The sequence below is a fragment of the Symphalangus syndactylus genome, chromosome 10 (assembly GCF_028878055.3).
Source record: "Symphalangus syndactylus isolate Jambi chromosome 10, NHGRI_mSymSyn1-v2.1_pri, whole genome shotgun sequence".
NCBI lineage: Eukaryota > Metazoa > Chordata > Mammalia > Primates > Hylobatidae > Symphalangus > Symphalangus syndactylus.
The window spans coordinates 53,404,139-53,416,708 of NC_072432.2; the positions used below are offsets into that span (position 1 = coordinate 53,404,139).

Consider the following 12,570-nt stretch of genomic DNA (forward strand, 5'->3'; position numbering starts at 1 on the left):
TGGTTCTAAGACCTCCTTTTGATACCAAAATCTGAGAATGCTCAAGTCCCTGATATAAAATGGTGTATGCAGTATTTGCATAAAACCTGCTAACACCCTCCTGTATACCTTAAATCATCTCCAGATTACTAGCAATACAATGTAAATGCTGTGTAAATAGTTGCGATATTGTATTGTTTAGGGACTAATGACAAGGGAAAAAAATTCTGCACATGCTCAATAACAGACACAGTTTATTTCCCCAAATATTTTCCATCTGAGATTAATTGAATCCATGGATGTGGAACCCACAGAAATGGAGGGCCAGGTATACTTGTTTCTTATACATTTTCCCTCCAGTAGACTTTATTGCAAGAGAGTAGAGAGTTGATGTGAAGAAATGCAAAATAACAGTGAAAAGAGGAAGAAGAACAAAATTCCAAAGTAAGGCTTTCATAGAATAATTCACTAATCTTTAGCCAGATGTTGTGGCATGCACGTGTGGTCCCAGCTACTCAGAAGGCTGAGGCAGGCAGATTCCCTGGGCTCAGGAGGTTGAGGCTGCAGTGAGCTATGATCGCTCTACTGCACTCCAGCCTGGGTGACAGAGCAAGATCCATGTCTGTAAAAATAAATACGTAAATAAAAATTTAAAATAAGATAATTCACTAATCTTTGAGTCATTAACCACTATATGCAATGGCCCTTTTCTCTACCATCTTGTAGAAAGAATATCCAAAAGTAGCCGGGTGTGGTGGCTCACGCCTGTAATCCCAGCACCTTCGGATGCTGAGGCGGGTGGATCATGAGGTCAGGAGTTCAGGACCAGCCTGGCCAACATAGTGAAACCCCGTCTCTACTAAAAATACAAAAATTAGCCTGGTGTGGTGGCAGGTGCCTGTAGTCCTAGCTACTTCCGAGGCTGAGGCAGGAGAATCGCTTGAACGCAGGAGGCAAAGGTTGCAGTGAGCCAAAATCATGCCACTGCACTCCAGCCTGGACGACACAGCAAGATTCTGTCTCAAAAAAAAAAATATATATATATATATATGTATATTTAAATACGTATATATGTATATTTAAATACGTATATATGTATATTTAAATACGTATATGTATATACGTATTTATATGTGTATATATACGTATATATATATATAAAGAATATCTAAAAGTAATCATTTAGAATGACAATTTCAAGAACTCAGGAGGCACAGAACTGTTAAAGGAGTCCAGAAAAGGGGGAGAATACTTTGAGCTGAAGGAATTGAGTGATTTAGAGACAGGAATGTTTAAGCGGTGCCTTGAAAGCTAGGTGACATCGGAACACACAGAGATTGGAAAGATGGGTCTAGGCGGCACCAGCAGCATGTGAAGAAGCTCACCTTTGGAGGAGCAGGTCTGCAGGGAGAGAGCTGGAGTGACACCATCTAGCTGCAGCACAGCAGGGAGTATGCGGCAAAGGCAGATTCTGGCCAGATTGTGAGAGATTGAATTCCAAGCTAAGGATTTTGGCCAAAGTTTTTAATAAACTCTTTCAGAAATTCGACTTTTTTATTTCTTTGCTCTCTGTACTCTAGCCAAAAATCCTGGCACTTACTTTCTTTTTTGTTACACTTAGCTTAAAATATTATGTCTATAGAGGCTTATAACTGGGAGAAAAAAAATACTAGCAGAACAAAGCTGGGTGTAACTTTGATGGTTCTGTATGTTCCAATTCTCTCAATGCTTCACCCAGGGCAGGAAGCCCAAGACGAGGACAGCAGTGATTCAGAAGCAGATGAGCAGAGCGTCAGCCAGGACCCTAAGGACACTCCAAGCCAACCCAGCAGCACCAGCCACAGGCCCAGGGCAGCCTCCTGCCGCGCAACAGCCGCCTGGTGTACTGACAGTGGCTCTGACGACTCCAGACGCTGGTCCGACCAGCTCAGTCTAGATGAGAAAGACGGCTTCATATTTGTGAACTATTCAGAGGGCCAGACCAGAGCCCATCTGCAGGGCCCCCTTAGCCACCCCCACCCCAATCCCATTGAGGTGCGGAATTACAGCAGATTGAAACCTGGTAACTTGAAGTCTGGTATCTATTTCTCACTCCTTCTATGTGGTGTGAGGGTTGGTGGATTGAGGCAGTGGGGTCTAGCTCTCCCTGGGCCCCACTCTGGATGTGCCCTGTGACCTGGGCCACTCAACACAGAATGCCTCTTTACACAGATGGCCTCCTCAGTTTCTTCTAGTGTAAAGTGGACTTAAAAATTCTATCCTACAATGGTGTTTGCAATATGCTGGGCATCTTTTAAAGAAAAATACCTCAAACCAAAAACTGCATTTATTCACAACTCATTAAATCACAGAAGCTAATTAAAAATGAATAAATAAAACTGCATTTGCAGGTAACTTTGCCCAGAATAGAGGTAGAGGCAAGGTCCACAATTGGAGAAATTGGATGCATCTGCTTGCATTGAAAATTTCTCCTTCTCATTAGTTTGTCTCCTTCAATGAGATGTTTCTCCAGCCTGGCCCATGTTAATGTCAAGCTACGTAGCTTTACTTTCAACCAAGGCAGCAGCTGCCGAGAACTGGAAAAGCTGCTGTAGCTGTATGTTGAGGTACCCCAAGTTTAAGGCCACTGTCTTAGAGTATTTCTCCCCAGTATTGGCTTCCCTCAGTTGAGTTATGTCGTGTCCTCCACTTCTCCACTCCAGGGTACCGATGGGAACGGCAGCTGGTGTTCAGAAGTAAGCTGACTATGCACACAGCCTTTGATCGAAAGGACAATGCACACCCAGCTGAGGTCACTGCCTTGGGCGTCTCCAAGTAAGTGTCAGGCTTTTTCCGGCTCCACTTCCCATCTGAGTCATTTGGTTAGCCAAGGGCCACATACTCCAGCCCAGTCTTTGGGGAAAAGAGATTTTATTTGTATTATCGTACGTAGCTCAAAGAGATAAATTTGAAGAAGAGCCCTGTCAGTGTATGGATATTTTTCTTTTCTTTTTCTTTTTTTTTTTTTTTTTTTTTGAGACAGGGTCTTGCTCTCTCATTTAGGCTAGAGTCAGGGGCACAATCACAGCTCACTGCAGCCTCAACCTCCCAGGCTCAAGCAGTTCTCCCACCTCTGCCCCTCAAATAACTGGGACTATAGGCGTGCACCATCACACCCAGCTAATTTTTCTATTTTTTGTAGAGACGAGGTTTCACCGTGTTGCCCAGGCTGGTCTCAGGGTTCAAGTGATCTGCCCATCTCGGCCTCCCAAAGTGCCGGGATTACAGGTGTGAGCCACCATGCCCATACACTGGATTTAAATTCTGAATTTTTTTAAAAAGTGAAAAACTGCTTTTTCTGTTCTTCAAAGATACAGCAAGGGTGATCCAAAGAAAATTGAAATGGAAGTGTAAATTTGGGCTCAGTTCAGTTTTTGTCTGTTTACACATACATCTCTGAGTGAATCAAGGGGTCTCTCCAGGACCTTTACCAGCCCCGACCCCAAAACACACATCCACCAAAATCCAGAGAGCCTCAAGAAGGAGATCACAGAAGCCTTCCGTGCAGTGACCTCCTCTGTCGTGTCTCCTGCAGGGATCACAGTAGGATCCTCGTTGGTGACAGTCGAGGCCGAGTTTTCAGCTGGTCTGTGAGTGACCAGCCAGGCCGTTCTGCTGCTGATCACTGGGTGAAGGATGAAGGCGGTGACAGCTGCTCGGGCTGCTCGGTGAGGTTTTCACTCACAGAAAGACGACACCATTGCAGGAACTGTGGTCAGCTCTTCTGCCAGAAGTAAGATAAGATATCTGCTTTTTGAATTTACATTGATTAAGCTCTAAGGTTGTTAATTATGCCCTGCACACAGGTTCTGATTTGCCCTGGCGTCCCCACTACAGTATGCCTTGTTGGTATGAACCAGTCTTCACTTTTTCTGTTCTTCTTTATTACTACAGTTAGGAAATTTTTCTGTCATACAAGTCACAAACACCTTGTCATCCATGACACAGAATGCACATATGCTAATATTTCATCGTATTTAATTTAGAGGCCTGTATGTGAAATGATTCTATAAAAACTATAGATACATTGTAAGTATCCTCTTTGCACCCTTCACCAATCACACCCATTCTCCATGTTTTTATACTTTCAGAAACATGTATTGCCTCTGTAAACATTACATCATACTATTTTGGTGTTTTCAGCTTCACTTTTCAGCTTTACATAGTATACTGTTTTTGCCCTTCTGTGACTTTCTTACTCAGCATTGTTTTTGAAATCCATTTATATAGATATCTTATTCTAATATATTCATTTTAACTACCGTCAGTTATTTTAATTATATGAATTTATCACCATTTATTTCCCTTTTGATGCCCTCTCAGGGTTTTTTTTTTTTTTTTTTTTTTTTTTTCTGTTTTTATCAGTACTATAAATAATGCTACAATGCACATCCCTATAAATGCCCTTCTAGTACACAAGCTGGAATTCCTCTAGAGATGGAATGAAATTGGTAGAACACAGACTTATTCTTGATCTTAATTAGATATTGCCAAATTACTCTTCAAAACAGTAGTGCCAGTTAATACTACCTCCAACAGGACATGAAAGTTCTCCAAATTCTTAGTCATGCTGGGTACTGCCAGACTTTTTCCACTTTTGCCAATCTGATAGCTAAAAAATAGTGCTTTGTTGTTTTAACTTGCAATGCTAGTGAGACAACATCTTTCATGTTTGTTGGCTATTTGGGTTTCCTTTTGGGTACTTTGCCCTTTTTTTTTTCCTCGAGAAGTTCTTTTATATATACTGTGCTGTACACCTTTGTCTTTTATATATCTTGCAGATACGTTCTGCCAGTCTGTGGCTTGCATTTCAACTTTATATATGTTTTTTCTGTCATCTACAAGTTTTTAAACTGGTTGTAGTCACATGTATTACTCTTTATGATTTTTGCGTTTTTGTGCCTGAAGAATTCTTTCCCTGTCCTAGGATCACAAAGATAATCTTGTTTATTTTCTTTTAAAGGTTTCAAAGTTTTATTTTTCACATTTAGGTCTTTAATTCATTTGTAATTTATTTTGGGGTATGACATGAGGCGAGGATCTATTTTTGCCCCATATGAAAGGTCAGTGGTCCCATGGCTGTAGATTTGGTTGATATCTCTGTCCTACACCCAGGTCCCAGATACACATCCACAGTCGTTACTTTTTTAACAGAAAGGATTCCATGGACAGTACACTTTAAGACTTATATTGCCTTACTCCAGAGATTCTTTCATAGAAAGCATATTATTCTCAACTTGTGTAATTATGAGTCCATTCCTGAGGTTTTGTAGGCAGCATTGGCTTACTGGTATGGGCATAGTCTTTGGGTTTACACTGACCAAATGCTCATTGTGCTACTTTCTGTTGCCGTAATGCCAGCAAGTTACCGAACCTCTCTGAGCTTTGGTTTCTTCATCTGTAAATGTAGGTAAGAAGACCAGTCCTCTTAGAGCGGTTGAGAGAATTAAATGAGATCACATATATGAGTGTTGTAAAGCACCAAGTTCAGAGTCTGGCAAAACAGGTGTTCCATAATTTGATTCCTTAAACCTTTTCTGCTGGGCAGTGTGGTTCAAGATGAGGGACCCAAAATGTTGCAGCCAGCCATTTCCTGTGGGAATTTTTGTGAGGCTGGCAGAGGATTCTGTCTAGTGGCTCTGTGCTTTGAAAGGCCTGCTCTATGAAACCTATAATGGGACCGGGCATGGTGGCTCATACCTGTAATGCCAGCACTTTGGGAGGTTGATCACCTGAGGTCAGGAGTTCGAGACCAGCCTGGCCAACATGGCAAAACCCTGTCTGTACTAAAAATACAAAAATTAGCCAGGTGTGGTTGTGAGCTACTCAGGAGGTTGAGGCGAGAGAATCACTTGAACCCAGGAGACAGAGGTTGCAGTGACCTGAGATCATGCCACTGCACTCCATCCAGCCTGGGCAACAGAGCGAGACTCCATCTCAAAAAAATAGATAATAAATTTAAAAACCGATAATGGGTCTTACAGAGCAGGCCTTTCAAAGCACAGAGCCACTAGACGTGTGTGTGTGTGTGTGTGTGTGTGTGTGTGTAGTCTTTCTTTTTTTTTTTTCTTTTTTTTTGAGACAGAGTCTCACTCTGTCACCCAGGCTGGAGTGCAGTGGCGCGATCTCGGCTCACTGCAGCCTCCGCCTCCTGGGCTCAAGCGATTCTCCTACCTCAGCTTCCTGAGTAGCTGGGACTACAGGCGTGCACCACCACGCCCGGCTAATTTTTGTATTCTTAATAGAGACGGGGTTTCACCATATTGGCCAGGCTCATCTCGAACTCCTGACCTTGTGGTCTGCCCACCTCAGCCTCCCAAAGTGCTGGGATTACAGTCATGAGCCTCCGCACCCAGCCTATATATATATATTTCTTGAGATGGGGTCTTCCTCTATCACCCAGGCTGGAGTGCAGTGGCACGATCACAGCTCACTGCAGCTTTCATCTCCCAGGCTCAAGCAGTCCTCCCACCTCAGCCTTCCAAGTAGCTGAGACTACAGGCAAAAGCCACCACACCTGGCTAATTTTTGTATTTTTTGTACAGATAGAGTCTCACTATGTTCCCCAGGCTGGTCTCAAAGCCGCAGGCTCAAGCAGTACCCCCGCCTCAGCCTCCTAAAGTGCTGGGATTACAGTTTTCAGCCTCCACACCAATCATATTAATCTAGTGATTTGTACTAGCACTCCCGTATGTATGCTGGCACACATCTGTTCTTTGTAGTGTTTAATTTTCAAAATATTGTTAAATGTAGGTAATTCTTTAAATTCCATTGCTGTTAAATGTTGGATGGAAGCTTTATTGGAAACTGACCAAACAGTGATAAGTTCTGATGAAGCAGGCACAGAAGGAAGTGCTTTCCAGAACGCATAGCCTATGGTCTCTATGGCTGAGAGCAGTTGACGCTCCTGAGGGTTCTAAGAGGTCCAGTGACAGTCCTTTAAACCCATAAGCTTATAGTACTTAATTTACTCTGTGGACATTTTTACTGGTAGATTAATGGACTAAGCATAAATCTCCATTTCAAGGTCAGGCACAGTGGCTCACGTCTGTAGTCTCAGCACTTTGGGAGGTCAAGGCAGGAAGATCACTTGAGGCCAGGAGTTTGAGGACAGCCTGGACAATGTAGTGAGACCCCATCTCTAAAAAAAAAAAAAAAATTTTTTTTCATTTCCATTTCAATCTTCTGAAAATCTAAGCCTAAAGTGATTTAATACCACATCCTGAGTCACACCTGGCTTTATTCTGGGAATAGGAACTCTGAATACTTCTTAAAGAATTTGAACATCTGTTAAGAATAGTCTCCTTCAAACAGTTCTAGCAAGATAAATAGGAAATGAGGGTGTTGGGACTGGAAAAGGAAAGCCAGTCTAACTGTTTAAGAAATGATTAAAGAGTGGATCAATCAAAATGTTTAAAAGCACAATGGAACTTGATAGTGATCGAACTCATATTTCTCTTGGAAATTAGAAGACTCACTAATGAGTTATTAGTAATTCTCTTGAAAATAGATCCTCATTAGTGAGTCTTCTAATTTCCACTAGTGAGTTTTTCTAATTTCCAAGAGAAATATGTCAGCTTCAAGTAAAGACATTGACATACCTCCCAAGCTTATAGGCCATGAGAATTAGTCTACACAGGTAGAATGGCCTCACATCGCTGTTCAGACACCTTGGCCTCATTGTATAGGAAAATCTTAACACTGTTTTTTTGTTTTCGTTTTTTTAATTCTCGTCAGTCAAAGAAATAGCTTCCCTGGTTTAATACTGCTTTTCTTCATAGACTGAAACAAATAATACAGCTTTCCTTTTAGTCCTTGTTCAGCCACACAACACAAACCAGTATGGCCTTTGGCATTTTACTGCAAGCTTTCCATTCGATTATTAATGTTTCCGGTGCCCATGATCAAGCAGGGAGAAGACCTGTAATTAATTGACTTTTCCTTTCCTTTAGGTGCAGTCGATTTCAATCTGAAATCAAACGCTTGAAAATCTCATCCCCGGTGCGTGTTTGTCAGAACTGTTATTATAACTTACAGCATGAGAGAGGTTCAGAAGATGGACCTCGAAATTGTTGAAGATTCAACAAGCTGAGTGGAGACCACGGTCTGTAGACCCCTTCCCGATTCTCCTGTCCCAGCTTGGAAGGCATTGAAAACAGTCTCCGTTTACACATCTCTTCATACCACGTGTTTGAAGTGTTAAAATTCAAAGGGATCATTGAATAAAACGGGTGTAGAGTACAGGAATGGGACAGACGCGATTCAGGTGAACAGCACAAGAAGAATATGAGGTGGTTCCTAGGAGCAACACTTTCGATCTCCAGTTCTCCCTGATGACAGTAGCTGTCTCCAAGAGAAAAATCCTCACTTATTAACTCTGTTTTCTTGCATCTCATTTTTATAGAGCTACTCATCCTTATTTGGAAAAACCAACAACAAAAAAGGCTTTTAGAAAATGGTTGTAAATCTGACTTCTTTGCAAGTAACTATGTATATTGTAAATAGATATAAAAAGCCTTTTTTCTAAATAAGGACTTAACTGCCTGTAACATGAAACTTCAAACTAAACCACTAACTCAATGAACTACTTATGGTTTGTCTGACATCCCTCACTTACCAATTAATTATAAATATGTTTTTTTAAATCCCCAAAGACATTATCTGTGGTCTTTTTTTCCTTTCAAGCTCAGCCTGTGTGCCTGATGTCATTTCTTTCAAGTTGCCCACAGTATCTCCACTTAAACTAGGCTAGTAACCAAAATAATGTGGACCTTCTTTAGGAAACAGTGTGGGAGAATAGGAGTCCAGCTGTAAGATAAACTGGAAATATTTGGGCGTCTTGTACCTGGCTACGCACCACCTCAGTGTTGTTCCTACATAAACAGGGCCCCTTTTAAACTTGTATGTGGACTGCTGTTTGGTCAAAGAATACCTTCTTAGCATTGCAGAACGGTGGTCAGATGACCAATGTAGTGCAGGAAACAGCCCTGTCTCAACTAATGGAAATATATTTGCATGTAACCCATGCTTATCTTGCATAGAACATAATAAGTATGTGTCTTTGGTGACACTGATGTTCTACTATAGCTTATTTTCAAACAAGGGGTAAAAAAAGGAAAGAAAAAAGTGTACAGAATTAACATATAAACTTTGTTGTAAAACTGAATCATGTCAGAACTGCTTAAAATTAACCTTTACCATTTAATGTCATCTACCTGAAAACAGTGAGATTTATACTGTATCAATGTCTATTTTTTTGTTTTTGCTATGAATATAATTACAGTATTTTAATATTTAGTTATTTAATTTGTTCTACTAGTTGGATACAGAACACACAAATCCAGGGGGATTAAAGCTGGAAGGGGCTAAGGGATTAGTTTACAGAGAAAAGGCTTGGTGGTGGGATTTTTTTAAATGTGTGTTATGTACATATATATATATATAATATATATTAAAAAATGAAACAATCTAGATTTTAACATTTTCAGAAACTTAGTGATAATATTATGAACAATTCTAAAAGCCCTGTGATTTGAAAAATGTAGAATCATTAATGGCCCAAGATAGGCCTTCACACCTTCACAGGTGGGAAAGGAAAGGCCTTCACACCCTCACAGAGGCATCATGCAAAGGACAGCAGCTTTGGCTTTTCCAATTTTCCGTCTTTAGGCCCTGGTGAGAGGCACACTTATGCACTAAAATGCACATATATGCACATGCATTCAAAAATAGGCATTTGGTACAATGGTGATCTTGTACCTGATGGGCTGAAACCAGCTTAAGAACAAATTTGTTCTTCCTGATATGATAACTAGGTCTCCAAGAGAAAATACAAAGGCTGCTTTAGTGCCTTACGCTTACTAAATTTAAATCTTTATTTACCTGGGTTTGAGCCTACAGTCTATTTATGATTACATATCAAAATTGATTAAAACACTTCCATTTCTAAAAGGTCAAATATACTTGTTAATAAAAGGATTATCGGCATTAATACTTTAACTTAAAGAAAAGTTGTGTTCTGTTTTCCTTTCTGTGTCTTACTCCCCCCACACTCTCCCTCCCCCATCACCATCTTCAATTCTAATAAATAATGCTGATGTTCAACAGTTGCAGAAATTGTGCTATTATGTAACTGTGGGCCTTGCCCCTGTCTGGCCCTCTAGATGAGTTGTAGCAGTGTTATTCTACACTTTTTAAAAGAAGCGTCCTCCTTTTGTCCATGAATCATGTTTACCCCATACCCAGTGGCAGAGGTGTTCTTTAAAGACTTGAATATATGAATGTGTGTGTGTAGTTACTTAAAGGTTATTCCTCTTTGTAATAGGAAACTATATGGGATGAACACTTTTAAACTTTCCGACACAACTTCCATTACTAACTTTCTAACAGAACTTCCATAACTAGAAGGTGGAAACCAAAACCCTCATGGTAGTATTTCCTCTGGCAGCTGGTGCTGTGGGCAACTGTTTTGTTCAATCGGGTTTCTTTTCTTTTTGCCTCTAATGCAGAAATCAACAGAATCACTCACACATACAAGTACACTCACATACATAAACTATTTCTCTGGATATCTTTCTGTGTTCCATGTAAATTTCTTTACCAACATCTGTTGTCAACATCTACATCTACCTTAGTGTGGTCTGCATTCTTTTTCTGAGAGTACCTCACAGGGCTCCTGCCTGATCTTTGTAGTTTGTTCATTCATCCATCCACCTGTTCATTTGTTCATCCATGTATTCTAACATTTGTGTGTAGTGTGCAACTGTAATGTCATGCTTTTGAAGAAGAGAATAGCTGCCCATAGCAGCCATCCGTCTGGATAATAGCAAAACACTCTAGATAAGTTATTTTGCACTTTCTTATGTATAAAGTTGGTAGAAACTTATTTTTGCTTTGTATCATTTAAATACATTTTGTTTTGGTAAATGAACTGTGTATAAAATATTTATGCCGTTAAAACTGTTTTTAGAAAGTATTTTTAATTTCAGCAAGTTTGGTTACTTGTTGCATGACTATTAACACAGCTGACTTTTTGTGTCAGTGCAATGTATATTTTTTGTCCTGTTATTAACTTGTAAGCCCTAGTAATGGCCAATTATTTGTACAGCAACAGAAGTAAATTGAAGATACTGGCTAAGACTGGATTGATTGTGGACTTTTATACTATATTGCAGAAACCAATATCTGTTTCTTGGTGGTTATGTAAAAGACCTGAAGAATTACTATCTAGTGTGCAATCTGTGATATCTGAATGTTCATTGTATATTTGTCTCTGATGCAAAAAGGTAGAGTAACACAATTACAATACATGATTAAATGCAATAGTCCAGGTACTTAAGTAATTTTTTTTTCATTTCAAATAAATACCTACTATTTACCACCAAAAGAAAGAAAAAGAAAAGTTGTTAAGTCAGTTATTCAGGGAAGGAAAAACAGATCTAGTAACTCCCTAACTTTATGTAGTTCTTTTCTAGTTGTAAATACTTTCAGAAGCACCTGCATAAGATTGCAGAAGTGTTGGCTGTTAAGGTTCCAGTTCCAGTTCTAGTTTGACTCATCCTTAAAAATCAGGCTTTCTGCAGTCTGAGCTTCTCAATTGTGCTGGATTCCCAGGGCTAATGAGTGTATGTGGATGGCAGTAAGGAGAAGCAAGCCCCTTCTGGGAGATGTGACCCTCAAATTTGACTGGACCTGTAGAAAAAGACTTGTCTGCATGGTTTTGGCTCTTTTTTCCTGAGCTTTATTCTCCAGCCAAAATACTGTGAAAAGTAAGCAACAGTGTGTGTATATATATGTGTGTCTCTTAGCACCCATACTGTAGTCACCTAAGGAATATTCCAGTGTCCTGCCCCTTACCTGGAACTACAGCAGCCGCTGTTAGCAGCTGGTCTTTCCAGTTCAGCCTTCAATCTGAGAGTTAGAACTCACAATCCATTGTTCTTGTTATCAGCTTGTTTGATTTTAAAATAGCCTTTCTGTAAAGAGTTTTTAAGTTTATTTAGGCTGTTTTGATGATTTTACTTTTCCTCTTTCTAAATATACTAAATTCATTTTAAGCTTGAACAGCAGAGCCCCAAATTTGAGTATGTTTTGCCTATTACAAATTTTACCTCAGTGCAACTCCACTTGAGTGGCAGAAGATGAAGGAATGCCAAGAACTAAAACAATAGCAATTTCTTTAAAAATTAAAAAAAAATGGTAAAAGAGAAAGCTTAGAGCAGCTCCCATGTTATTAATGCTTTATTACTTAGTTCTAGTGACGGGTTGCAGTCAAGGATGGACACTGCAGAATTCTCAGATGCAGAAATTCAGAGTTTAAAAGAACAAACATGCAAATGATTTTCAGTGAGTCCCTTGTCTGCCATTTGCTTCTCATCTTCAACAGAATTTTCCCACCACACCTCACTTTTGACCATTTGATGGACTTGGCCCAGCACTTGGTTAGTCTCTTTGCTTTATGAATATTCTCATTTCCTCCCACCTATTATAAAGCTCTTTTTTTTTCTTTTACTTTTGCTAGAGACAGCACCAAGCCAAGCTACCACAATAGCA

At 40.0% G+C, this 12,570-nt stretch overlaps 1 protein-coding gene across 11 annotated transcripts in view; it reads left to right on the forward strand.

The window, feature by feature from the left end:
• WDFY3 (WD repeat and FYVE domain containing 3) overlaps positions 1-11,351 on the forward strand; it is a 303,634-nt gene extending 292,283 nt beyond the window's left edge. For all 11 annotated transcript variants that reach the window (XM_055297102.2, XM_055297104.2, XM_063611171.1 and 8 more), the window contains 4 exons: positions 1,718-2,041; positions 2,682-2,793; positions 3,554-3,751; positions 7,971-11,351. In XM_055297102.2, the coding sequence (XP_055153077.2) occupies positions 1,718-2,041; positions 2,682-2,793; positions 3,554-3,751; positions 7,971-8,094 (758 nt within the window). In that variant the 3' untranslated portion in view covers positions 8,095-11,351. The remainder of the gene's footprint in view (positions 1-1,717; positions 2,042-2,681; positions 2,794-3,553; positions 3,752-7,970) is intronic.
• Positions 11,352-12,570: the final 1,219 nt, after the last annotated feature.